This window comes from Medicago truncatula, chromosome 3, assembly GCF_003473485.1.
Source record: "Medicago truncatula cultivar Jemalong A17 chromosome 3, MtrunA17r5.0-ANR, whole genome shotgun sequence".
Lineage (NCBI taxonomy): Eukaryota > Viridiplantae > Streptophyta > Magnoliopsida > Fabales > Fabaceae > Medicago > Medicago truncatula.
Genome location: NC_053044.1, coordinates 39529417 through 39555984, shown reverse-complemented (window position 1 = coordinate 39555984; position 26568 = coordinate 39529417). Strand labels below are relative to the sequence as shown.

General features: G+C 30.9%; 2 protein-coding genes across 4 annotated transcripts; both read left to right on the top strand.

Moving 5' to 3' along the window:
- The first annotated feature begins 4406 nt into the window (after nt 1-4406).
- LOC11435654 (ribonuclease 3-like protein 2) lies at nt 4407-16898 on the top strand. 3 transcript variants are annotated; one of them, XM_024778184.2, is made up of 8 exons: nt 4407-4648; nt 5376-5655; nt 5842-5910; nt 6318-6366; nt 6646-6762; nt 7650-8560; nt 10194-10340; nt 16171-16898. In XM_024778184.2, exons 6-8 carry the CDS (start codon nt 7760-7762, stop codon nt 16738-16740), a joined length of 1518 nt encoding a protein of 505 aa, XP_024633952.1. In that variant the 5' UTR covers nt 4407-4648; nt 5376-5655; nt 5842-5910; nt 6318-6366; nt 6646-6762; nt 7650-7759; the 3' UTR covers nt 16741-16898. The 3 variants fall into 3 exon arrangements, with proteins under 3 accessions (XP_024633952.1, XP_024633951.1, XP_003601360.2); XM_024778183.2 differs by lacking the exon at nt 4407-4648 and adding an exon at nt 4658-4960; XM_003601312.4 differs by lacking the exon at nt 4407-4648 and having other exon boundaries at nt 4987-5655; nt 6318-6415.
- A 5802-nt stretch (nt 16899-22700) lies between these two features.
- Nucleotides 22701-25841, top strand: LOC11443024 (putative receptor-like protein kinase At4g00960). Its single transcript, XM_003601311.4, has 7 exons — nt 22701-23539; nt 23627-23776; nt 23879-24003; nt 24098-24308; nt 24416-24653; nt 24764-24914; nt 25292-25841. The coding sequence occupies exons 1-7, from the start codon at nt 22744-22746 to the stop codon at nt 25586-25588; spliced, it is 1968 nt and encodes a 655-aa protein (XP_003601359.2). The 5' UTR covers nt 22701-22743; the 3' UTR covers nt 25589-25841.
- The last annotated feature ends 727 nt before the right edge of the window (nt 25842-26568 follow it).

Below are 26568 nucleotides of genomic sequence, written 5' to 3'. Positions count from 1 at the left end.
AGGCAATTTCCGTTATCTGTCGTCTCATTTGCAATGACTATTAACAAGAGTCAGGGTCAGTCGTTGAAACATGTTGGTGTTTATCTACCGTCTCCTGTTTTTTCACATGGACAGTTGTACGTCGCAATATCACGGGTTACTTCGAGAGGTGTTTTAAAAATATTGATTAATGACGACGACGGCGATGATATCGATGTTGCATCAAATGTGGTCTACAAAGAAGTTTTCCGTAATGTGTATGACTTTTTTGTGTACTGTTCATTTTCTTACTTATTGAAACTATTTGCATGTCAACGAAATTCAATTTCCCTTTCAAAATTATATGTTATTTTAAAGTAACAGGAACTACGTACTAGAATTATGGAACAATAACAAAGTCTTTGATATTGACATTATACTTTGATTCACGACAATTTTTAGATTCACACGAACTACAGTGTCTTATTTTTTCAGTGAATATTATCATTTTTAAATGACACGTGCGTTAGCACGGGTCAATGGTCTAGTATCTTCTTATTCCTAAACAAAGCTTTGTTGCCCTAATTTTAACCTAATATTTTAACCTAATATTTTAGCAACTTTTCCCTCCTTCAAAACCTAACCATATTCCCTAGTTCCTCTCCTCCAAACCCTAACCATGATTTCCTAACTTCACTCCTCCTAAAACATATCTAATTGATTTCCATAAACCATATCTCCTAACTCCCCTCCTCCAAACCCTCACCAATATATTTTAATCATTTCTCCTAAACCGAAATCTCTTTCTAAAACCATACCTTTCTCTTAAACCGAAATTTCTTAATCAACATGGCTTTCAGAAACATTCAAACTTTGCTGTCATACCACTACCTCACTGATAACCATATCTTCATTCCACTCTGGTTTATACTAAATATATAGACTTTTGCTCTTATTCCTCGCTGTTGTAAGGTATAAATCTTTCTTTCAATCCCTTTTAATCTTTTGTAGGTTTGTTGGTGAAAAACCCTCTTTCCGATCTTGACAAAGCAATCAACAAGTTGAGACTGAAATACAGATCATATATCGTTGAATATGACATTGATGATGTATGTGTTTTTTGTGAAATATACCTATTCTTAATTATTTGCATTCTATTTTATCAACGTTTGTGATGTTTTTGTTTGTTATTTTTTTAGGGTGCAGTATGCTTGCCAAACATGTTTGGCGGTGATTTTGGAGATCAAATTGGGCGTTATGCAATATTGACTGATCCTAAGTCCAACAAGTTTGAAGTATTGGTCGACAGAGTAAACAGAGCATTTTTTTTCTCACAAAGGGATGGAAAGCGATTCGTGACTTTTATAGAATCGATCTTGGTGCCTGAATTACCTTGGTTTTTGTTGGTGACGGACAGTTTGATATACAGTTGACTGATAGGTTTCACAAGAGTATCCCCTACCCGGTTTTTGATCCCCCTATGCATCTCCTTCTTGACAAGATGAATTTGCAAGCAACTTTCGATGACTATCTTCCCCCAATAACATCTCTTCTCGCTTATCGTCACAATATCATTGACATGGTTCTTGATTTCGAAAAAAAATTAACTGAGTATGATGTTACTAAAGGTTGCATGGTATGATACACTTTTCGTGTCCACCTTAACTTCTTTTATTCTTTTTCCGTTTAGTTGATATAAGTTACATGGATTTCTAATTTTGCAGATTCTACTTTACATCGGCAATGTTCCGCATATGCTTGATACACTCAAGACAACTGTGAATATTATCGACGACTGCGGTAACTTATGAGTGTGTGAGCTAACTTTTGCAACTTTTCCTTATGAACACTTCAAGATAGGACGGCGTTGGAATATGTTTGTGGAAGCTCGCAGGCTCCGTGAAGGTGTGAAGATCAGAGGGGGTGCTCCGATGGTTGGGTCACATGATACCATCTACCTTGATGTTATTTACAATTAGTCCATGTTTAGATAAATTGTGCAACACCTTTCCACTTTGAATTTTAAGTTTTAGTTTCTTAGAGTTTTGGAAGCATCTATTTTTTTGTCTTTGAATTTAGCAAATGTCCCTTGAATTTCATAAATAATTTAGCCTTGCTTACTTTGGTTTTTGATTTATATATTTGTGTTTGTGCTCCTCAAACTATATTTAGTAGCATTGCTGTGTTATTGAAGCATTTTAGTAGCATAGCTTTTAGTAATATTATTAGTAACAATTTCTACCTTTTGGTGACACTTTTAGTAACATTATTACTAACAATTACGAATCCTAATCTCTAAAATATGTTTTGGGTGGAATCAAACTAAAATCCTAATCCTAATTTCTCTCATTCAAGTAACTAAGAAATTTCATCCACATCTCTAAAGTAACTTGTTGGTGGAAACAAACTAAAATCCTTATTTCTCTCATTCAAATAATTACGGGATTTCATCCACATCTCTAAAATATGTTTTGCGTGAAAACAAACTAAAAATCATAATTCCTCTCATTCAAGTAACTACTAAAGATTTCATCCACATCTCTAAAATATTTTTTAAGTGGAAAAAAACTAAAATCATAATCCTAATTTCTCTCATTCAAGTAACCAAGAGATTTCATCCACATCTCTAAAGTAACTTTTTGGTGGAAACAAACTAAAATCCTTATTTCTCTCATTCAAATAAGTAGGGGATTTCATCCACATCTCTAAAATATGTTTTGGGTGGAAACAAACTAAATTCCTAATCCTAATTTCTCTCATTCAAGTAACTAAGAGATTTCATCCACATCTCTAAAGTAACTTTTTGGTGCAAACAAACTAAAATCCTTATTTCTCTCATTCAAATAATTAGGGGATTTCATCCACAACTCTAAAATATGTTTTAGGTGGAAATAAATTAAAAATCCTAATTCCTCTCATTCAAGTAACTACTAAAGATTTCATTCACATCTCTAAAATATGTTTTGGGTGGAAACAAATTAAAATCATAATCCTAATTTCTCTCATTCAAGTAACTAAGAGATTTAATCCACATCTCTAAAATATGTTTTAGCGAGTCAACTATGGTAATTCTTAAGTCAAAAAAAAAAATGCCCCATCAAAAATATTAATTTCATTTTATTCATATTAATCGTTATCCAAAAATGTTGAGCATAATTTTATTCCACTTCAACTACATCCCTTTGTTCTGCGCCCCTTCCCTATTTACATGTCAATTTTTAAGTAAAACAAGTGTCCCATCAACAATATTAATCTTTATCCTAAAATGTTGGCCATTTCCTAATTTTGTTCCACTTTTTTGTGCTATCCTGATAACTAATACTCTTTATTGCTCAACCGACATATCCTACTAACACGTATTGCACCTTTTTCCCATATTAGCCAAACCATCTCAATCTAAATAAGCATCCTCTTTCTTGAAAAGGAAAAAACAAGCCAATGATGTCTGCCAAATACACTCCAATCTTAGCTGTTTCTGGAGGAAGAAAGAATCTCAAGATGTGTGTGCGAGTTGCTCACATTTGGTTGATTCGAGAGAAGAAGGTCCCCACTAGCATCATTTTCATGAACATGTTACTGGTCGATGAAAAGGTTTCTGCATGTTTGCACTCTTAACTTTAAAATTAAACTAATGTCATAGTTGTTTTTTAGCTATGTAATTTAACCAGCTGTTTAATGTTGGTGTTTTCGTCAATAGGGTGGACGTATTCACACCACAGCTAGAAAAGATTTGGTGGCAAAGTTCAGGTCCATGGTTGAAGAACGGGCTACATATCAGCTCGAAGGACGGGTAATATCTGGTTCTAATATCAGTGAGAAGGTGTTTATTCCAAGGTTATCGCTAACACCATCTGATAATAGAATTCCATTCAAATTTAAACGAAGACAGTTTCCGATATCTGTCTCATTTGCAATCACTATTAACAAGAGTCCGGGTCAGTCGCTAGAACATGTTGGTGTCTACCTACCGTCTCCTATTTTTTCACATGGACAATTTTACGTCGCAATATCACGGGTTACTTCGAGGGGTGGTTTAAAAATATTGATTAATGACGACGATGGCGATGATATCGATGTTGCATCAAATGTGGTCTACAGAGAAGTTTTCCGTAATGTGTAGGACTTTTTTGTATACTGTTCATTTTCTTACTTATTGAAACTATTTGCATGTCAACGAACTTCAATTTCCCTTTCAAAATTATATGTTATTTTAAAGTAACAGGAACTACGTACTAGAATTATGGAACAATAACAAAGTCTTTGGTATTGACATTTTGCTTTGATTCACGACAATTTTTAGATTCACGCGAACTACAATGTCTTATTTTTCAGTGAATATTATCTTTTTTAAATGACACGTGCGTTAGCACGGGTCAATGGTCTAGTAGACCGTAAATGACAATATATTTATGAAGAATAGATTTATAATTCAAAGAATATGCAGTTTAGCTACGGTTGAATTGAGGTTAAAATTCCAGAAATTTTCTGCCAAGCATTCCAATTTCAAATTTTAGCTGCAGGAAAACTTAACTCAAGTTTTTTGAAAATTTATTCCATTTCAAAAAACTTACCAAAAACATGTAGTGCGGATGAGTTAAATTGTTGATTGAAGAGGACATTTTTTGTTGTTTTAACTCATGCCACTATGCTTGCTTTGTGTTTGATAAAATGCTTCAACCAAACTTTTATGGTACAATTCATGTTTTATGTTTGATAAAATGCTTCAACCAAATTTTGTTTACTTTCTAATCTCAGTAATCTGATTCTTCTGCACATAAGCTCGTTTAAGGTGTTTGGATTCTGCAAAACTAATGGAATTGTTTGTTAGGAATGTGATTGTGTGCAAGTTCTTTACTTATATCAACTTTTTTAAGCATCCTACTTTATGGTTAAAGTGTCTTTGATTTTTCTCACTTTTGTCAAATATTCCCTGTTTTCATATCAATTTATGTCATATTCCACAAAGAATTCTGGATTTGGTGATGATGATCTAGGAATTCAGGTATGCTTACGATAGTTTAGAAGTTTTGTAATTTGAAAATTTGATGGAGAGTAGTGTGCATGGTTTATTGAATTTTAAGTATGTTATAAATGATGTTTAGTTTATTCCTTTTTCTTTATTTGTTCGCTGGAATCTTCTGCTGTTTTCTGTTTCGTTGATGATTAATTATTAGGTATGTCAAGAACTCATTGCCAAGGTTTTATGGCTGTGACCGCATCTTATTTGATGATTACTAAATTGATTTATTTTTGCTTCATTTTTATATCTGATTCAAGATGTTGGAAAAAGAATTGGTGGTGCTGAAGTTTCGTTTGTTGACATGTGTTGATTGTTAACATTTTATAGTATGTGCATTGGTAATTTATTATGAGTTTATGTGTTACTTTGACATTGCTCTCATGAATCTGAGGTATAGATATGACCAAGCAGTGGAATCAAGAGATAAAAGAAGGAAGGTATGGATCTGAGCACAACACTTGGTTATACTCGTGGATGCTTTCAAACCTCTCGAAGAAGAGAAAGTTGCTTCAGCCAATCTCAAGTCGCTATGGAAGAAAGTTTAGGAAAATTTGAAGACTAAGGTAGCTGGAGATGCTGCTCCTGGCGATGTTTAGATTCTTCTTACTTCTAAGGAACATTCTGTTTCAATGAGATCTCTTGTGGTGAGTGGATTTTACGTGAGCTTGATCATGCAGGTAGGTTCTTCTGTTGTTTCGGATTGTTTATGTCTCTCTTTTTTATTATGATCATTGGTTTGAACTTTGTGTTTCTTATTATAACTTTGATGACTGATTCCTGGAAATATTATATCTTTTGCATGATGTTATATGTAGAATGTTAACTTGGACATCATTTCGAATCTAATTATATGAATCTTTTAGGATGAAGGTTTGGATGTGATTGTAGAAGGATTGGATACTTTGAAAAACATGGCACACGATATGAATGAGGTCAGATTCCCTATTGTGTTTGTCTTTCATCCTTTGCGTGTGTGATATACTTATTTGAATGTTTAAGTTTGCTAAATACAGGAATTTGATAGGCAAGTTTTACTGATGGATGAGAAACTTATCTTTTTCGTCTAAGTGATATACAATTTGATATGAATGACGGCGATTAGTTATCCCTGCTAAGTGTCTTGTTATCTTTTTTGTCTATGAGATGTCAGATTGTGTTCCCTGCATTGCAAGATCTTTTACACTTTTTGCTTTAAATGTGTAAGAAGTGATTTGTGTCACTACTATATTTCTAAGATAGTTATTTGTAGCTAACAACTAATGAAGTTTGGAAATGTCACAATTTTTTATTTTCTAAATCATTAGTTAATTTTCCTTATTCATTTTTCTTATTAATGAAGATTTTGGATGGTGGAAGGCATGGAAAACCTTTGGATTCAAGGAGTACATGTAAGTGAAATTATTTGCTACATAAACTAATGGCCATAGGAGCATTGAGGTTAGTTAACTATGAGACACTATTGATCAATTTGGCAAATACACTAATTTTTCTGTGAATGATATCTCTCCTGAATAAATTACAGAACTACAAACTAGTTTTTTTGTGAAATAGTTATCTTAGATACGTGATCTTTTAATCTGCAAGGTTGCATTGCATTATCCCTATATTATGATTTTCATAAAAGATGTCTTCGATTGTAACTTCCTCTATCAATTAATGTCTTATAGATGGAAAATGAGAATCTCAGAGAACAAGAAGTAGTTTCAGCCATAAGCAATACGTTGAGGCATTGACTCTGGAAGACATTTATCCATTCAAAGAATGTTTGTGACTCTGAAGTAGAGGTTATTTGACAAATTCAAGGATGTTTTTTTAAAGAAATTTGTTTCTGACTATATATGTTTAAATAAGGAAGAATGTTTCTATATATTTCTTTTTCTGTTGTTATTTGTTTTCCATGTTTGCATTTGTAAGTCAGTTTTTCACTTCTTATGCGGTTCACACAGGAGTTTTATATATGTGCTTCAGTAACATTTATGCAACAATTTTTGCTACAATTGCACCTAAACTGTTAGCTATAGATTGGCTGCAAGTTAGCTACAGATTAGCTACTAATAAGTAACATTTTTTAAGTGTTACAAGTGATACTCTAAAGTGTTACTGAAATCATTTAGTAACATAGGCTTTACCTAACATTTGTCAAATGTTACGAGATCTAAATAGTAACATAGATTTATTTCATTTCAAATGTAATTTGAAGTTTAGTTTATCAGAGTTTACCATCTTATGTTAAACTTATCCTCGTTGGTTGCACATGATATTCATTCATTTGATGGCAAAATCAAATTTAAAAAGAATATTTTATTAAAAAGTAAAGCATCATTTAATATTAAATTGTTTAAAATACTAGGTAGGCAAAATGAATGTTTGATCTAAGGAGATCGAGGTTTGAACTTCGACTCGCTGCTTCTCCATAGAGGGAAGAAAAAAAAAAGTATTATAAAAGATAGACCCAAAAGAAATCTACGTATGTTGACAATGAGAGTCTCCACTTGCATAATTTTTAAAATTATTCCTAATATTCTTATCATCACAAATAAAAAAAAACTCCTCATATTCTTAAATGATAAGAAAAGTTTATTAATAAATCTATGAAAAAATATATCTCATTTGAATTGTGTATCTTGTTCTCATTCCTAATAAGAGTTCTTTTTCATTATTTTTTTCATAGGAAGTGACACTTACGCCAATCATCACATTTTAAAATTTTATTTGTATGAATCTTCTTTAAGATGATTGAGAAGCTTTTGCCTCAAACAATAGAAAAATGTTTGAGAAGCCATGCGCCCTATAAGTTCTTTTATTACTACTTACTTTGGAAGTTCAAGTTCACAAAGGGCAAAAAGAAGATGTTTGAGAAGCCATGCACCCTATAGTTTTTTATTACTGCTTACTTTGGAAGTTCAAGTTCACAAAGGGCAAAAAGAAGAATTTCTTCACTTAACCACACCACAAAATCATACCATCGAAAATCAAGTTCACAACAAAGAGCAAGAAGAAGCACCTCTCCTTTTAACTAAACCACGACCGCACACCATTGAAGTTGAAGTTCACAACAAAGACCAAGAAGAAGAACTTCTCCTCTTAATCACACCACAACCGGACACCATGGAAGTTCAAGCACACAAAGAGGAAGAACAAGCACTTCTCCTCCAAACATGTGCACTCAAAATAAATGACAAAGAAGAAGAACACTCTCCGAAACAAGGACAAGAAGAAGTACACATGAAGGAAAGTGATTCTCTACCTCCTCCTCCACCACCACCACCACCATCGCTGCATGAAGTGGAAGCAATTCTAGAATACGAATTTAAGAACATACTATTGCTAGAAGAGGCTTTCACTCACTGTACTTACGGTGCTGAGAATGGCTTATCTTATGAGCGTTTGGAATACATAGGTGATTCAGTTCTTAACCTAATGATAACAACGGAACAATTTCATGCATATCCAACGCTGGCACCAGGTCACTTGACCCGTTTACGTGCTGCAAATGTCGACACTGAAAAACTTGCACGTGTAGCCATCAAATATGGTTTACATCGTTATGTGCGTCACAAAAAGCCACTGCTTGGAGACGAAGTAAGTTCTCTCTCTCATGTTATTTATTTACTTGCAGAAAAAATTTGTTACTTTTGGCAGAAAATATTCAAAGTAAAAAATAAATTTGCCAATGGTGACACCAAATAATTAATATAACTTTGCTTAGTTTCAAGATTTAATCAAGAGCTCAATATTAACGTTCTAATTATCTAAACATTTTTTTTAGTAATATAATATATCATTGCTTACAAGAGAATTGAGAGAAGAAGGAAGGGATTATTGTTGTAAGCTATGTGTATTCATTGGATTATGAAAGTAGTTACAACATTCCCTTTATATAAGACTTATTCACGTTTGTTGCTTAGTAAGAAATCTAATCATACTAACAAACTTAGCTAGATCACCTAACTAACTTGTAACAAACTACTAACCATGTTTTAATATAAAAAATAAAAATAAAAACTTGAATTAAAACTAACAAATTCAAGTTTGCATTCCGCTCCAAAACATTACAAATAGCAAGATTCGACCTCGTTGGAATACGATCTAATAGTAACCTTCAAGAAAACACCACAACTTTTGATGGAATCAGACTTCTTCACCACCTCCACCAAATTCCCAATACCATCCCCATATTTCTCTTTTAGCACCTTCTTCCATAAAGGGTTATCATGTTGGATCAACCGCCATCTCCATTTCACTAAAAGAATCAAATTCACCACCTTCATATCTTTCACTTCTAACCCAACCCACCCCCCACCCCCTCTCATTTTTAGGATGACAAATTTTCCTCCAACTTACCCAACAAATTTTACGGCCACCCCTCACTCCTCCCTAAAGGAAACTCCTTTGGATCCTAGTTAATCTCTTCAACACTTTAGCAGGCATTTTCATAAAAGACATAAAGAATCGAGTTAAGAAGCATCTAAATCATAATTTTCACCTTTGCAACGTGAAAATTCTTTGTGCATCTAAATCATTTCTATCGACACCAACTACACTTACTGCCTCGGCTTTGACATCCCTACATTATCCGCTGAAAGTCTCAAACCCAACGCTGGTAACTCCGATAATATTGGACAATCCGGTAGCACTACCTCAAGATTAAAACTTGTTTATCTTTTCTTGAGTTTCTGCCACTCCACTAACTTCCTTCTCCACTCCCTGGGTACCTCTCTTCTTTCATCCTCCTTTTCATTCCGGTTGTCTCCGCTGTTTTCTTTCCTTCACCCACTTCATCTAGATTTAAACATTTTTGGTCAATAATTTCTTGCACTGCAATACTCTCTCCAATTACATTTATAAGTAAAAAAAAACAATTTTTTAGGTTCATTGAATAATTCATGTATCTTATCTATAAATATGATCAAATATATTAATTATTCAATAAACTTAAAAAGTTGTATCTTACTTATGAATGTAATCGGAGAGAGACTAATTAGTTTGTCATTCTGCATGCCCTCTCCCATATTTTTCAGATAAAAACTGAGTTTTTGTTTCGCAAAAAGAATTATATATATTATTGTAAGAAATTACATTTGACTATGAAGAAACTGTCAAGGTTGTGTGTAGGTTTTTTTTTTTTTTGGATTGAACCGTGAAATTTAACAACGAATTGAAACAATGATTTCTTTTCTTTTTTTTATTTTTAATTTTGGATAATTTGATACAGATTCAAGCATTTATCAAAGAGGTGGTTGAATATCCTTTACACTCCAATGGACTAATTGATGTTCCTAAAATTTTGGCTGATATTGTTGAGTCAACCATCGGTGCAATCTTCGTTGATTGTGGCTCATCCATCGAAACTGTGTGGAAGGTACACATTCATTTTTTTACCATTTTGAAAAAACATTCATTTTTCATTTAAAAAAGTCATCAAAAATATTTTCTTTTTTGACAAATCAAAAATATATTTTTATAAAATTATACAAATGCATGTTTACATGATTTTATATGGATGCCATCTATAAGTGCCCTTGAAGTGCCTTAAAATGGGCTTGCAGTACCTCTAATACTCCCTTAATAAAAATTTATTTGCTTATAAAAAAACAATATATAAGTAAAACATTATTGTTTTAAATATTTCTACGTATTATCTTAAGACCTCGTATAAATTAGTGTACAATTGTTATTTCGTAAAGACTTAATTGCACTTCTTTTTAGAACTTAGTTACACTTTTGTTCGATTTGAGTCTAAAGAGTTACAATCATCGCATCAATTGAGCCTAAATATACGATAGATATATGGAGTAATAGTCATTTTGATTCCTCAATGTGTAATGGTTAGTCACAATAGTTTTTTAATGTATCAAAATTTTAAATAGTCTTCGTTTGTGCACTATGTTAGACACAATAGTCCCCAAAGCTAAAATAATCTTTGAAGGCTCACAATAACTCTTTTCATATATGGACTAAAATGACAATAAATAACTGTTTATAAGGATTGATATGACAACAAGTAAATATACTGAAGAATTAATACGACAATATTAATGAAACATTTTAATATTAGAGACTATGATGACTAACAAAGTGAACAATCAGGGATTATTTTGAAATTTTGATACATCAAATGACTATTGTGACTACTCATTGCACATGGACGAAAGTGACTATTACCCCTAGATATATCGATGTCGACCATTCTATTAATGTACGATAAAAAGTAGGAGAAATGTGATGCTTTTTATAATAGTTTTTTTTTTTTTTTTACAAATAATAGATAGAGAAGTGATATCGAGTGGTTAAATTTTTGATGACAACCACATCTCTCCTTTTGTGATTGGACAAAATCAATGGAGAGAAAGAAAAAAAGAGAATAAAAAGAAAGTGAGTTGTTTCAAAAATTGTAAAAAAGTGGTTTTACAAATATTATTTCTCTAATAGATATGTTATTATTATAGGTATTATAGGTTAACATTAATGATATAAAATAAATTTTTTAAATATGTGTAAAAAGTTGTATCTCTAGCTAGCTATATGGGATACTCTATTAAACCACTGAATAAACCATGACTACGATATATTGCAAAAATTGAACAACTTGTGCATCTATCTACATAAAATGATTTTTTTACTCGTGTAACCAAAATTATCTAATTCTAATGATGTGATTTTTTATGCCGTTCAAAAGAATAATATATAATTTCTTCAAAAAAAAAAAGAAGAATAATATATAATGTGATTTTATGTACATATATATCTTCTTCTTTCGAAAATAAATGTACATATATTATAATCATAATATATGACAAATAGTAAAACTTAAGACTTGCATACTGATGGGATAAAACCGCAAGTGTACGGTTCTACCGAAATAGTAATAAAAGAGTATCGTTTCGACAGAGATTTATGAATTCAATTTAACTTTAAATAATGATTAGATGAGAGTTTGAGATTATAAAGTTTGGATTTTTAATTAAAAGAAAATATAATAATAAAAAGAGAGCCTTGGGATTATTGGTCTGTCATGGCGACAAATTCTTCAGAAACCAAACCATTAAACCTAAAACCTTATGTTAGACCTAATTTCTAAAGACAAGTTTCTCATTAGCCTATCACATCTCCTTTCGGTCTCAGTGAGTGTGTTCCTCTAACAATCACGCCTATTTTCATGGTTAATTGTTATCAGAATCCTTGAAGTTCGAAACTTTATATGTCTCAAGGTTTGCTAGACTATTTTCATGTTTCGCAATCCTTGTCTAAATTCACTTGTTCGAATATCAAAACTCCACTTTCGTTTTATGAATTGATATTTGAGATGATGAATTAACAATTATCAAACCATCCACTTTCGCTTCTCCAGTTTGATAATGATTAATCTTCTTATATATTAAAGTTAACCCGTAAGCCCTAATTTTAACCTAAACCCTATTGTATAATTTTACTATTTTAACCCTAATGCTCACACCTAATCTCCTATTTTCATGAACAACCCTACTGCTCACACCTAATCTTCTTATATATTAAAGTTAACCCGTAAGCCCTAATTTTAACCTAAACCCTATTGGATAATTTTAGTGTTTTAACCCTAATGCTCACACCTATCTTCTTATATATTAAAGTTAACCTGTAAGCCCTAATTTTAACCTAAACCCTATTGGATAATTTTACTATTTTAACCCTAATGCTCACACATAATCTCTTATTTTCATGAACAACCCTAATGCTCACACCTAATCTTCTTATATATTAAAGTTAACCCGTAAGCCCTAATCTTAACCTAAACCCTATTGCATAATTTTACTATTTTAACCCTAATGCTCACACCTAATCTCCTATTTTCATGAACAACCCTAATGCTCACACCTAATCTTCTTATATATTAAAGTTAACTCGTAAGCCCTAATTTTAACCTAAACCCTATTGGATAATTTTACTGTTTTAACCCTAATGCTCACACCTATCTTCTTATATATTAAAGTTAACCTGTAAGCCCTAATTTTAACCTAAATCCTATTGGATAATTTTACTGTTTTAACCCTAATGCTTACACCTAATCTCCTATTTTCATGAACAACCCTAATGCTCACTCCTAATCTTCTTATCTTCTTATATATTAAAGTTAACTCGTAAGCCCTAATTTTAACCTAAACCCTATTGCATAATTTTACTATTTTAACCCTAATGCTCACACCTAATCTTCTTATATATTAAAGTTAACCCGTTAAATTCCTTTGTTTAACCTTATTGAATTTTCCCTCTTCTCAATTTCTCGATACATTTTCTCTTCTTATATATTAAAGTTAACACATAAGCATATTTTAGCCCTAATTTTAACCTAAACCTATTGCATAAATTTACAATTTTAACCCTGATGCTAAATTCCTTTGTTTAACCTTATTGAATTTCTCCCCTTCTCAATTTCTCGATACATCTTCTGATATATTAAAGTTAACACAGAAGCATATTTTAGCCCTAATTTTAACCTAAACCTATTGCATAAATTTACTATTTTAACCCTGATGCTAAATTCCTTTGTTTAACCTTATTGAATTTTCCCCCTTCTCAATTTCTCGATACATCTTCTTATATATTAAAGTTAACACAGAAGCATATTTTAGCCCTAATTTTAACCTAAACCTATTGCATAAATTTACTATTTCAACCCTGATGCTAAATTCCTTTGTTTAATCTTATTGAATTTCTCCCCTTCTCAATTTCTCGATACATCTTCTTATATATTAAAGTTAACACAGAAGCATATTTTAGCCCTAATTTTAACCTAAACCTATTGCATAAATTTACTATTTTAACCCTGATGCTAAATTCCTTTGTTTAACCTTATTGAATTTTCCCCTTTCTCAATTTCTCGATACATCTTCTCTTCTTATATATTAAAGTTAACACAGTAGCATATTTTCGCCCTAATTTTAACTTAAACCTATTGCATAAATTTACTATTTTAACCCTGATGCTAAATTCATTTGTTTAACCTTATTGAATTTTTCCTCTTCTCAATTTCTCGATACATCTTCTTATATATTAAAGTTAACACAGAAGCATATTTTAGCCCTAATTTTAACCTAAACCTATTGCATAAATTTACTATTTTAACCCTGATGCTAAATTCCTTTGTTTAACCTTATTGAATTTCCCCCTTCTCAATTTCTCGATACATCTTCTTATATATTAAAGTTAACACAGAAGCATATTTTAGCTCGAATTTTAACCTAAACCTATTGCATAAATTTACTATTTTAACCCTGATGCTAAATTCTCTTCTTATATATATCTTCTTATATATCTTCTTATATATTAAAGTTAACCCGTGAACTCTAAATTTAACCTAAACTCTATTGCTTAATTTTACTGTTTTAACCCTAATGCTCACACCTAATCTCCTATTTTCATGAACAACCCTAATGCTCTCACCTAATCTTCTTATATATTAAAGTTAACCCGTAATCCCTAATTTTAACCTAAACCCTATTGCATAATTTTACTGTTTTAACCTAATGCTCACACCTAATCTTCTATTTTCATGAACAACCTTAATGCTCACACCTAATCTCCTATTTTCATGAACAAAGCAAATCTGCATCGCTTTATTTCCCCTATTTCTTCAAAACAAATCGCCCTATTTCTTCAACAAAACAAATCGCCCTATTGGAATAAAAGGGTTTTGAAAGATTATAGCAACATTTTTTTTTGTTAATATTACACTTTTCATCCAAATTAGAACTGAACTCTCTTTGTTAAATATCTACTACAAAATGCACCAGAATTTTGCAATCTATATAAACAGGTGGAAGAAACATTTCAATATACAGGTAAAGGGTATTATTTACGGTAAAAGCCAAATATTCGATAAAAGGAAAATTATTTAAATAAAACATTTTACATGTTGAGGTTAAGAATGAGCTATTTTTAGGTACATAATATAACATTAACATATAATTTTTACAAAAGAATGAAGTAAGATTTTGTCAAAATAAAAATAAAAATGAAGTAACATACCAATAATATAACATTGACATATAATTTTAACAAAAGAATGAAGTAACACACGATTGATAAAAATTAATATTTTTAAGGTGAATAAGTGTGGTGTCTGAAGTTCGAATTCCAACATCTGCATATATTTGGGACCACATATTTCATTCTCTTTAATATGCATTGAGATTTGTTTTTGTCTACTACATCTACAATGTATATGACCCGTGCGGCAGCACGGGTGGAAAGTCTAGTTCATGTTAAAACGGTGAATTTAGATTAGAAACTAGGGCTACATAAAATTAGGGTTTAAAGCTTGGTTTGATTAGGATTATGTCATTAAACTTATCCAACAATCCCAAGACAAGAGAAGTCTACTCACTCACGTTCATTGTAGACATAGAAGAGAAGAAGAAGAAGAAGAAGAAGAAGAAGAAGAAGAACATAAAAGTAAATAACAATAAAATAAAGGTGAACTTTTATTCCAATAACAAAAGATGAATTGTTATGATAGCTAACTACTCTATTTATAGTCTATAACGACTTAAAACCTAAGCAATACATCACTAGAATGTTCCACAAGAAACCAAGGGCTTTTAGGTAAGAAATAAACTAATAGGTAGCTTGTCCAGAAAGCAAAATCAGCAAAAGGACTAAAGTGGGCGCGCCTCTTGTATATATTTGTACAAGATCTTCAAATTCTTTGCACATGATATTTTTGTATGAGATATTCATATTTTTGTCCTCAATCCTTGCACTAGATATTTTTGTATAAGATCTTTTATATTTTTGGTACGAATCAGCTCCAATTCTCCTTTCTTTTTTTCCAAGACTCAAACTTTAGAATATTTGTTCCTGAAATATAATAATATGCAATTGTAGTAAAAGAGTTCTAAAAAGGAAATAAACTTAAATAAAATAAACTCAAATATAAATAAAACGACTTAAATATTATATTAAAATAACTAATTATTGACTCATCACATACACATAATAGTAGTAATAATATGACATTTTCTCCTGATATTTTCATTATTTTTTTTGTTGCCATCCTGATATGTTACGTTCATTATGTATGTAGAAATATTGCACTTTCTCTTATTTTATTTACATTTATATAACATAATATAACTTTTTTGGAACTAACATTTTATTTTATTTATTTATATTCATTAATTTTTTTTTTAAAATTTTTATATTCATTTTTACAGTTTTTTAAAAAGCTACTCGTACCTGTAATTGATCCCCACACTATTCAAAGGCATCCCAGCGCAGAGCTTAATGAATTTTGTCAGAAGAGAGGTCTCAAGTTGCAATTCAGAGATTTGTGGAAAGTATCTGAGATAGTTGAAGTTCTTATAAGTGAGGAATTGGTTGGAAGTGGCAAGTGTGGCTCTAAGAAAGAAATTGCACACAATAGGGCAGCAAAAAATGCTTTGGAATATATGAAAAGAAAATTTGGTATAAGTACATCTACAAGAGATGATGCTACCGAAGATTTTGATTCTCCTCCTAGATGCAATGGAGGTCCAGCTGCTATCGAAGATTTAAGTTTTCCATCTAAATATAATGGAGGTTCAGATGCTACCGAAGATTTAGGTTCCCCTTCTAAATGTAACGGAGGTCCAGATGCTACCGAAGGTTCACATAAGTGCAACGGAGGTCCAAATGTTACTGAAGATTTAAGTTTCATTCCCAAGTACAACATAGGTTTAGATGCTATAGAAGATTTAGGTTCCTCAGCTAAGTGCAATGGAGGTCCAGATTTTAATGAAGATTGATGTTTATGTTAATAGTTAATTTGAATATTTATTTGTTAGGTTATCACTTAATAGTGAGTTGCAATATGAAAGATTCTTGGGTGCGCCCCAATCAAGAATTTCTCATGCAGTATTCTTAACTAGAACAATCAATTATATATATTTTCCTTTTGAGAGAATTTTAATATATTGTCCTTTTGATGTTTTTAGAAACGTTATATTTTATTTTTTTTGAACAAGCCAAAATGGAATATCATCAAGAGTGGTTCATCTCATACAAGGTGTGCAAAAGAGAACCAATCACCAAAATTATTGTTAATTTTTTTTTTTTTGAGAGGTATTGTTAATTATTTTCTTACATTATGTTTTAATTAGGGAAAATTACATTGACCTCCCTTGAGTTTTACTTAAACAACACAAATACCCCTCTAGTTTTCAAAAAACACAAACCTCCCCTTATTTTAACACCGTTAAATAAAAACACAAAAAAGGTTGTACTTTATCATTTTTGTAGTTGATTCTTCAAAAATATAGTGTTTAGTCATTCATTTTCTCAAGCACAGAATCTGTAAAACTTGAATTTCATGGCTGATGCAATTCAAAAGGCACGAAACAATTGATTGAATATAGCCGAAAGATCAAAGTCCTGATTTGAAAAATAGTCAAATTATTATTGTTTGTGCCTTTTTTCCCCTTTTGTTCTTTGGTTTTTTTGTGCGCCTGAAATGTTTATTGTTTGTGTCTTTTAGCATATGTTCAAAATTGAAAGCCGTATCCAAATTGGAGGGTTATTTTTCCCTTTGTTTGGTGAAATTGCATTTCATAAATTCCATAAAATAAACAAATTTCAAATAAATATTCATTTACGATATAGAACGAAGTTACACAACCACAAAAAATAGAAGAGAAACTTAATAAAATAATGGAAGAAAAAATGTTCAACAATGAAGTAAAAGAGCTCATAATAGTGAGTGAAAGTGTGAGAGACAGTTAACATTAGAGATTTAAAGGTGTTAAGATATAATTTAATGGTGTTAAGATGGAAGGGAGGTGTGTGTCTATTTGGTAACAAAATAAGGGAGGTTAGTGTTTGATTTAAAACTAGAGGGAAGTATTTGTGTTATTTAAGACAATTTTAAGGGAGGTTAGTGTAACTTATCCCTTTAATTATGTATTCATTAATTTTATTTTTACACGCATGTCTTTTAATATTTCCTTACATGTTTTTAAAAGCTTATTGGAACCTTATGATGACTGATCTAAAAGCTACTATGAAAATTTGGGCATACTGCTACTTAAAATTGCGGAGAAATCGGCATTACAACGCTAATATTGTGAAACAAGTAGAACTAACATTTTCTTCTAATAAATTAATTAATCTTCAAGATTGTTTTTTGTGTTGCTTAGTTAAAAGCCTTTTGTGAGGCATTTACTATGGTCTTTTTATAGGCAAAAACCATAGATTTTATCAAGTCATTGTACAAAGGATTACATCTATGCCATTAAAATGATTGAAGATAACGTGAGTGGTTTACGTGTATTTCATTATTTATTTAATGTTCAAGGTTAATGTGTTTATGTAATATGTCGTCTAGTTCTGGTTGTTAACATGTTTCTCGTTAATTTAATCAAGTGATTGGTCGTGCCAAGTATGGTCTCCCAGTCAGTTCCTTTAAAATGTTTAACTTAATTTCGGATTTTCTTTAGTCAAGTGGTTGGTTGTGTCAAGTATGATATCAGTCAGTCAGTTTCTTTAAAGATGTTTAACTTAGTTACAAATTTTATGCCTTTGCTCATTTCGAAAGATTAAGCTTGTATTTCTTTTTCTAAAGGTTTCTAATTTGCTTTGATCATTTGACTCCTTTTGTTAAAAAAAAAAATAAATAATAGTAGTGGAAACTTAAGTGTTTAAGACTCAATAAATTGCTTAAAATAGGTCGGGTATAAAACATATTGTAAAGTTCACAAAAAATAAATATAGAGACTAAAAACGATAGAAGCATACAACTATAAAATAAAATAAAACTTAAGGGAGATTGTGGCATCAGCTTATCCCCCTTCTACCTATGTCCCCGCATAAGGTGAAGTGTAATATGTATCGTAAAGCAAAGTGTCTACATAAGGCAAAGAGATTGATCTTGAACATGGAGTGAACAATTGAATTCAAGTTCTTTATGTCGCAAATTCATGTGCTTCAAGGTAAAATTCCAAAAATCTTCCACACATTATACCTGTTTAATTTTGCCTTGCCTGTTGATTTCTAGGAAATTTATTCACTTAATTCCAATATAAAAATTAATATTAACATAGTTGCAGTTTACTACAATAAGGAGAAACCAAATATATTTAGGGTCTTTGTTGATATTACAATGTCTGACTTGAAGGATCAATTAGACTAAAGCACGACGACATAAGAAGGATGGTTAGTGTTGAGAATCATTGTCGTTCGATCGACGCATTCGATTCACCCAGATGAAATTATAGAGCAACGACAATGTGAGAATCATTTTCTCTATATTTGGTCAGTATAGTTCGAAGGGATCGATCAAGTTAGACGCTATCTTGATGAGATTTGTTCATTTTATTCGGGCAAGTTTGATTCAGCTCAGGACATACAAAGAAATCCAGACGTGCATGGATGAACCCGATGAAAAAAATTAGTTTTGCTCATCAATGATCTTGTTTGGGTTTAATTAGTTCTCGCAATTATTATTGTTGTTGTATTACATTTTTGTATTTTGCTTTTGAATTTGCGTTGAGTTATGTTGTGGTGGAATTATGTTGTTGTTGAGGTAGAATGTGATTTGATGACATATTTTTTTGTTTTCTGTGTTCTGATAGATTCCGGATTCTGTAATTTGAAACTTAAAAATATTTTTGGATTATAGAATCCAAACGGAATGAAATAGAAATTTTGAAGGATGCACAACAAGGATGGATAAGAAATTCTCAAACAATTTTGATAGGAATACTCTCATACCTAATTCATATATACCCATTTCTCAAAACATTCAAACTACCATTTTTATCATAAATTTATTTATTTACGATGTGTGTATTTTTTTATTTGTAGACAGTAGATGACGATTTATTTACGAAGAGTATGGATGTCAATGGGTATCTATGGATATCAGTAGTATGATATATATCTCTGCTCCGTTGGATAAATGATACTTGTGTATGTGCCCATATCCACACGGGTATCTAAATACGGGTAATCCACGAGTATTTTAAGTATCCACAGATATTCGCGGGTATTCATAAATTTTTGAAAAAATATTTTTTAGTTATCTAATAACTTTAATTTTTAAACATCCATTTTAATTTTATAAGACATATATAATCAATTTAAATTTCATAAACCATACAAATTTCACAATCCCTGCAAATTTAATTGTCCTTACATTATTTATACAAATTCTTGAAGTTCATACAAATTTACAGCTTATCAACGTCTAAAAAAAGTATAAAAAAACTTATGTATTCCAAGCTTAAAAAAAATTATAAAAAGGCAAACCTTATGTATAAAATGTATAAAAAGACTTATACGAATTATTAACTAATTAGAAATTGGGGTTACTTAGAAAACAAATATATTAATAATTTATCTAATTTATTAACATGTATGGATATTCAAGGGCACATGTACCATCAGATCTATATATGTATCCGTAAAGAAACAGGTAATTAGATACTCATTTATTATACTTATGGATATCCGTTAAACTACCTATCCTGTTCGTGTGACGGATTTTATCCGCTATTATCGATCAACGGGCACTGATTTTTTGCCATCCCTAGTATACTTTTAATTCAAGGAATATAAAAGTCAGCTACGGTTGAGTTGAGGTTAAAATTCTAGGCAGCAGAGATCGAAACACCATTTATAGAAATTGTTTCCAAGTCACAGAAGAAAAGGAACTCACATACTTTACAGAAAACTTCACTCAGAACCCGCTCTCGTCCACCATTTAAATGAATATAAGTGTTTCATGACACAGTGTGGTTCTGGAGAAATTTGTTGTTTCATGAAACGGTGTGGTTCACTTTGTTGCCTCCATCTTTGGGGGAAGATTTTGCTAGGGACAAGAATGGGATGCCGAACTTTATTTCCTTAATTACTTATGTTCCTAATTTTCTGTATATATTTCTTTTTCTTTTGAGGATATTGGCTTAGTCCCCGCTCTTTGTAAATTTTTTTCTTTTTTTAATAAAATTTACGTATTGAAAAGGCGGTAAATAATGGGGAATTTGTTGGGTGCCAACCTAATTAGGATGCTTCAAATTCTCCCAAATACCCAACCTTTCTCTTGGCCTTATCGAAAAAAAAGATTAAAATTCTAGAATTTTCCGCCAAGCATTCCAGTGAAAAATTTTATTTCACTTCAAAAAACTTTGAAGTTCCAAAAATATTTAGTGCGGGTGATATTAAATAAAAAAAGAAGATAAAATTAAAACTTTTTATAATTTGTAGGGTGAGAAGTTATAATTGTAGAGATAAGTATAAATCTTTCTTGTTAAGTTCATGCATGATCTTTTTCTTAGGAAGTTCATCCATGATCTTGTTAACCAAAAAAAATGATGTGCGTAATTTTGTTTATTTTGAGTTTTATCTAAGTTTCTTTCATTTCAAATATAATTCAAAGTTTAGTTTATCACGTCGTGAGAGTCTAATATCTTCTATTAAATTTATCTTCATTGATTGCACGTAATATTCATTTGAAGGAAAAATCAAATTAAAAAAAAAAATATTATATTAAAAACGTAAAGCATCATTTAATATTAAATTATTTGAAATGTAATAATAGGTAAAACTAATTTTTTTTTAAGGATAATATAGATAAAACTAATGAATGATGGATCTAATGAAAGAGTTAGATACACACAATATAGGGAGCTGAAGTTAGAATATAATAGAGAAAACCCTTATAAATAAATAAAAATAACCTAGCGAGTATAAGAAAGAAAATAAATTATAAAAGATGGACCCGAAAGAGACCTATATAAATATTGACAATGAAGCTCTCCACTTGCATAATTTTTTAAATTACTCCTAATATTCCTATCATAAAAATAAATAAAAAATCCTCATATTCTTCTTAACTGATGAGAGAATTTTTATTAATAAATCTATGATAAAATATATCTCATTTTAATTGTGTATCTTGTTCTTGTCCCTCATGACAATTCTTTTTAATTTATTTTCTTTCACATTTACGCCAATCATCACATTTAAAAGTTTTATGTATATGAATCTTTTTAAGATGTTTGAGAAGTTTTTGCCTCAAACAATAAAAAATGTTTGAGAAGCCATGTACGCTATCAGTTTTTATTACTATTTATTTGGCACAATCTCAAATCAAAAATATTTGAACATACAAATAATAAAAATTAATAGAAAAATAAATTAATTGATGTGATTATATCGTTTCTTTTTTATTTTATTTTTTTGTATGTGGACGCTCAAACATTTTTTATCTGGGGTTGTGCCCAATTAAAAATTGTCGTTAGTGTTTAATACTTTTTATTTACAAATATTAGTATTTACCTTGTTCAAAAACTTGTCTCTGTAATTAACATATATTTTTTCATATTCGCCAATAGAGATGGAACCTACAACTAAATGATTAAGAGACCTAAGGTTATGTCACTTGTGTTACACCATATTGGCTAATTAATTATGTCTTAGTTGCACCGATCAATGTTCCAAAGAAAATCAGAATTATAATTAATTCATATTTTAGTTGAAGTACATGTCACAATCACTGCAATGATACCAACCTTATAAAAAATAAAAATAAAAATTGGACAGATTCTGATTAATCACAAACATGAATGGCCAGTGGTAACACATTAGCAGAAAATATTTAAAAGTAAGAATAAACTGGCCATTAGTGACACCAAATGGCTAATATAACTTTGCTTAATTTCAAGAGTTAATCAAAAGCTCTAATATTAACCTTCTAATTACCAAGACAATTTTTTTTTTTTAATCTAATCATGGCTTACAATCTTTTCTGAAGCATGATGGCTTACAATCTGAAACAAAAACTGTTCTCAATTACTCTTCTGTTCTGCATAATTTTTTCACCAACTGAAACAGCATCAACATTCAGCCATTACAATTGCACAACCATAAAAAAGTTTAGTCCAAAAAGCATTTACCAAACCAATCTAACCACACTCTTATCAACACTTTCATCCAAAGCACTCAACCATGGCTACTACAACACTAGTATTAGTACAATCGATGAAAAAGAAGACACTATCTATGGTCTCTTCATGTGTATAGGATACACAAGTAACTGTGGAGAATGTGTTCAAAACTCTACCAAAATACTTACCTCAATGTGTAACTTAAATAAAGAAGCTATAATTTGGTCTGATGAATGCTTGGTGCGTTATTCTGATCGATCTTTCTTTGGCACTTTGGAAGAATCTCCATCATGGTGTGTGAAGGGCTCAATGGATTATGAAGGTCCATTGAAAGGATTCAACAAAATGCTAAATTCTTTGATGCTGGATCTTGTAACTCAAGCAATTTCTTTGTTGAAGAAGCCTGTAACTCAAGCTATTAAAACTTCAACGGGAAATTCTATCAAATTTGTTCTCAAGAGAGCAATTTTCTTTGAGGACAAATTCTTGTATGGCCTTGCTCAATGCATACCAAATCTCTCTAATGATAATTGCATGAAGTGTTTAAATGATGCTATAAATTATCTGCAAACCTCGTGTGCTAAAGGAAAGATTAGAGGAAGTGTTTTATATCCAAGTTGTGTTGTTAGATATGATCCTTATCCATATTTCGAACAACCAATAGGTTTAAATTTTTAACATTTTGCACTCTATGAGATAGTTGTTTCATTTATTTCAAGTAAATTGATGTTAACACTAATCTGTGTTGCAGTAAAAAGCGAGGAAAATGAAGTACAATCATTTAAAATATTTTTTCACGTTCTTGCTCCTGTCATGATTTGCTCGGTTGCGGGTTTCTTTTTCGTGTATTATCTGAGACGTAGGAGAGCGAGGAAGAATCTCATGTACCACAGAGAAAATTGTAATGTGGAACTAAAAAGAATTTCCATTTGTGATATATTTTAATGTTGTAAACTTTCAGTTACTGAATCAAATTTTTTTATTTTATACTTCTATGGTATAGTTGGGGAAGAGATTACATCAGAAGTGAACTCTCTGCAATTTGATTTCGATATGATTCGACTAGCAACAAACAAGTTCTCTGAAGATAACAAGATCGGAGAAGGTGGTTTTGGAGATGTTTACAAGGTTATCATCAATCTAATATTTAGTTTAAAACCACAGTGAAGAAATCTTGTTATAATGTTCAATGTAATATTTGGTAATGATGTTTGTGATGTAGGGAATGTTTCCTAATGGATATGAAATAGCGGTAAAGAGGCTCATAAGAAATTCGAGTCAAGGAGCTGTGGAATTTAAGAATGAGGTATTGTTAATAGCCAAGCTTCAACACAGAAATCTTGTGAGATTGTTAGGATTTTGCATTCAAAGGAATGAGAAGATACTCATTTATGAATATATGCACAACAAAAGCCTTGATTATTACCTATTCAGTATGAAATTTTTAACCTTCTATACTTATTTACTTAAATGTTTTTCTTTTTCTTTTCAATTCAATGCTTTATAAATTAATGAATTTGTGACAAATCAAACATTATAGGTCCTGAGAACCATAGAAAATTAACTTGGCATGCACGCTACAAGATTATAAGAGGGATTGCACGAGGTATTCTTTATCTACATGAGGATTCTCATCTAAAAATCATACACTGTGATCTTAAACCCAGCAACATTTTGTTGGATGACAAAATGAATGCAAAGATATCAGATTTTGGCTTGGCAAGGATTGTTGCCATTGATCAAATGCAAGGAAACACTAGTATAATTGCTGGAACATAGTAAGTATTGATATTGATACAACTATTTCCTTGAACAAAATGGAACTTTTGTTTTTGGATTATATATTCACCAATGATGAGCTTTTTCCCCGTTTATTGTTAATTTTTAGTGGCTACATGTCTCCTGAATATGCAATGCTCGGCCAGTTTTCTGTTAAATCCGATGTATTCAGCTTTGGAGTCATAATGCTTGAGATTGTTAGTGGAAAAAGAAACGTTGATTATAATGGAGTAAACTCCATTGATGACCTCGTGAGCCATGTGAGTATCTTATTATATTACAATTTTCGGTTACTTTTAACGACTTGCATATAGTTAAGAAAAAAGTAAACCACAAATTTCGTCCCTGAATTGAAATCCTCTCTTACTTGTTCCTCAAGTAAATGAAAAATAATAAACTCTCTTCAGCATTTTCATATTTGCTATGTTTGCCTTTAACATTTTGTCACATTTGTTTCGCTAGTCCCTAACATTTTGTCAATATACTTAACAAGGACTAACTAGACGAAAATGACAAAATATTAGTTCAGAGACAAAATTGATTGTTTATTGGTTAAGAAAAAATAGTCAAGTAACTTAACATCTTTTATTTTTGGTCAACAGTAACTGAACATCTATATTTGGCAAATTGATTGCAGGCATGGAAAAAATGGACTGAAAATAAGCAAATGGAATTATTGGATCCTGCATTGACATACTCATTTTCAGAAACAGAAGTCAGTCGGTGCATACAGCTTGGTCTACTATGTGTGCAAGAAAATCCAGATCAGAGGCCTACTATGGCAACAATTGCTTTGTATTTCAACATTGATTCAATTGATTTGCCACTACCTCAACAGCCACCATTTTACATGCGTGGTAAAATAGAATCAAAGGTGGCTAGTAAAAAAACAATGTCAGGTCGACCAAGGAGTTATTCAGTGACAAGGTTTTAAGTTGTTGTCATATTTGTTATCTACCTCATAATCTTTTATAGTGAGGGAAATGGCAAAAGAAAATATAGTTTATGTGATTTCAATTTCAGTTTTATGCAGACTTTGAAAACTTTGATATTATGTTATAAACCCTCTTTTAGTGGTAGTACTAGTAACTATGTCACCTTGAATATCATGAGTGTTTTCTATTTTTATGTTGTATGTAAACGGTTTTTTCAATGTTTTGATACATTTGTGATAAATATGGTTTAAATTTAGAAGTATTTTTTTTTGCTGGGAAGGTTTAAACTTTAAAGTTATAAGTTCATATGCATGTGAATTTCGAAATAAGCAAAAGCTTTAGAATCGAGATTAAATTGTGTTATTGAGTTTCTGAAAATCAGAACTCTTCAACAAACATTTCTCAAATACTAAGATTTGAGTTGAGTACATCAAATTAAACGGGTTCAACTTTTCTGATACAAATAGGAATCATATGTGCGCATCTGTAAAACCTAATCCCCCAATTAAGTAGGACTACAATGTAGGGAAAAACTCTACATACACAAGGTCAATTTATAACTCATAGTGACTTAAAATGTTAAGCCGTTTGCAAATACTAAAGTTAAAAGGAAAAGGGATAAACAACTATTTCAATTTATGAATTTATAAAGTGGTATCATCAGTCTTTAGATGAATCGAAATTGCAAACACACCACGTGTCTCTTTTATTAGTTAGTTTAGTCTTCAAATATATATTTAGATAGTCAAATTGGTTCTCGAATGTTTTTTTTTGGTTTGTTTAGTCCATAAATTTACTTAAAAAATGTACTAAAAATATTTGCATTCATGCCCTTTCAAATTTTTTGTTTCTTCTTTATTATGATTTATTTTCCTTTTCAATTAAATTTAATTTATTAGTTTTCTGAAAAAATTATCTATTGTATTTCTTTATAACGTTATGCGTGCATAACATTATGAATATGTTAAATTATTTATAA

What these genes read in the sequence shown, in the direction of transcription:
- LOC11443024 (XM_003601311.4), top strand. Translation starts at nt 22,744, where the DNA reads ATGATGGCTTACAATCTGAAACAAAAACTGTTCTCAATTACTCTTCTG. An exon ending in CATGTACCACAGAGAAAATT is followed by an intron (nt 23,777 to 23,878) that starts GTAATGTGGAAC and finishes TCTATGGTATAG; the next exon opens with TTGGGGAAGAGATTACATCA. An exon ending in TTGATGACCTCGTGAGCCAT is followed by an intron (nt 24,915 to 25,291) that starts GTGAGTATCTTA and finishes AATTGATTGCAG; the next exon opens with GCATGGAAAAAATGGACTGA.
- LOC11435654 (XM_024778184.2), top strand. Translation starts at nt 7,760, where the DNA reads ATGCGCCCTATAAGTTCTTTTATTACTACTTACTTTGGAAGTTCAAGT. An exon ending in AGCCACTGCTTGGAGACGAA is followed by an intron (nt 8,561 to 10,193) that starts GTAAGTTCTCTC and finishes AATTTGATACAG; the next exon opens with ATTCAAGCATTTATCAAAGA. An exon ending in CCATCGAAACTGTGTGGAAG is followed by an intron (nt 10,341 to 16,170) that starts GTACACATTCAT and finishes TCATTTTTACAG; the next exon opens with TTTTTTAAAAAGCTACTCGT.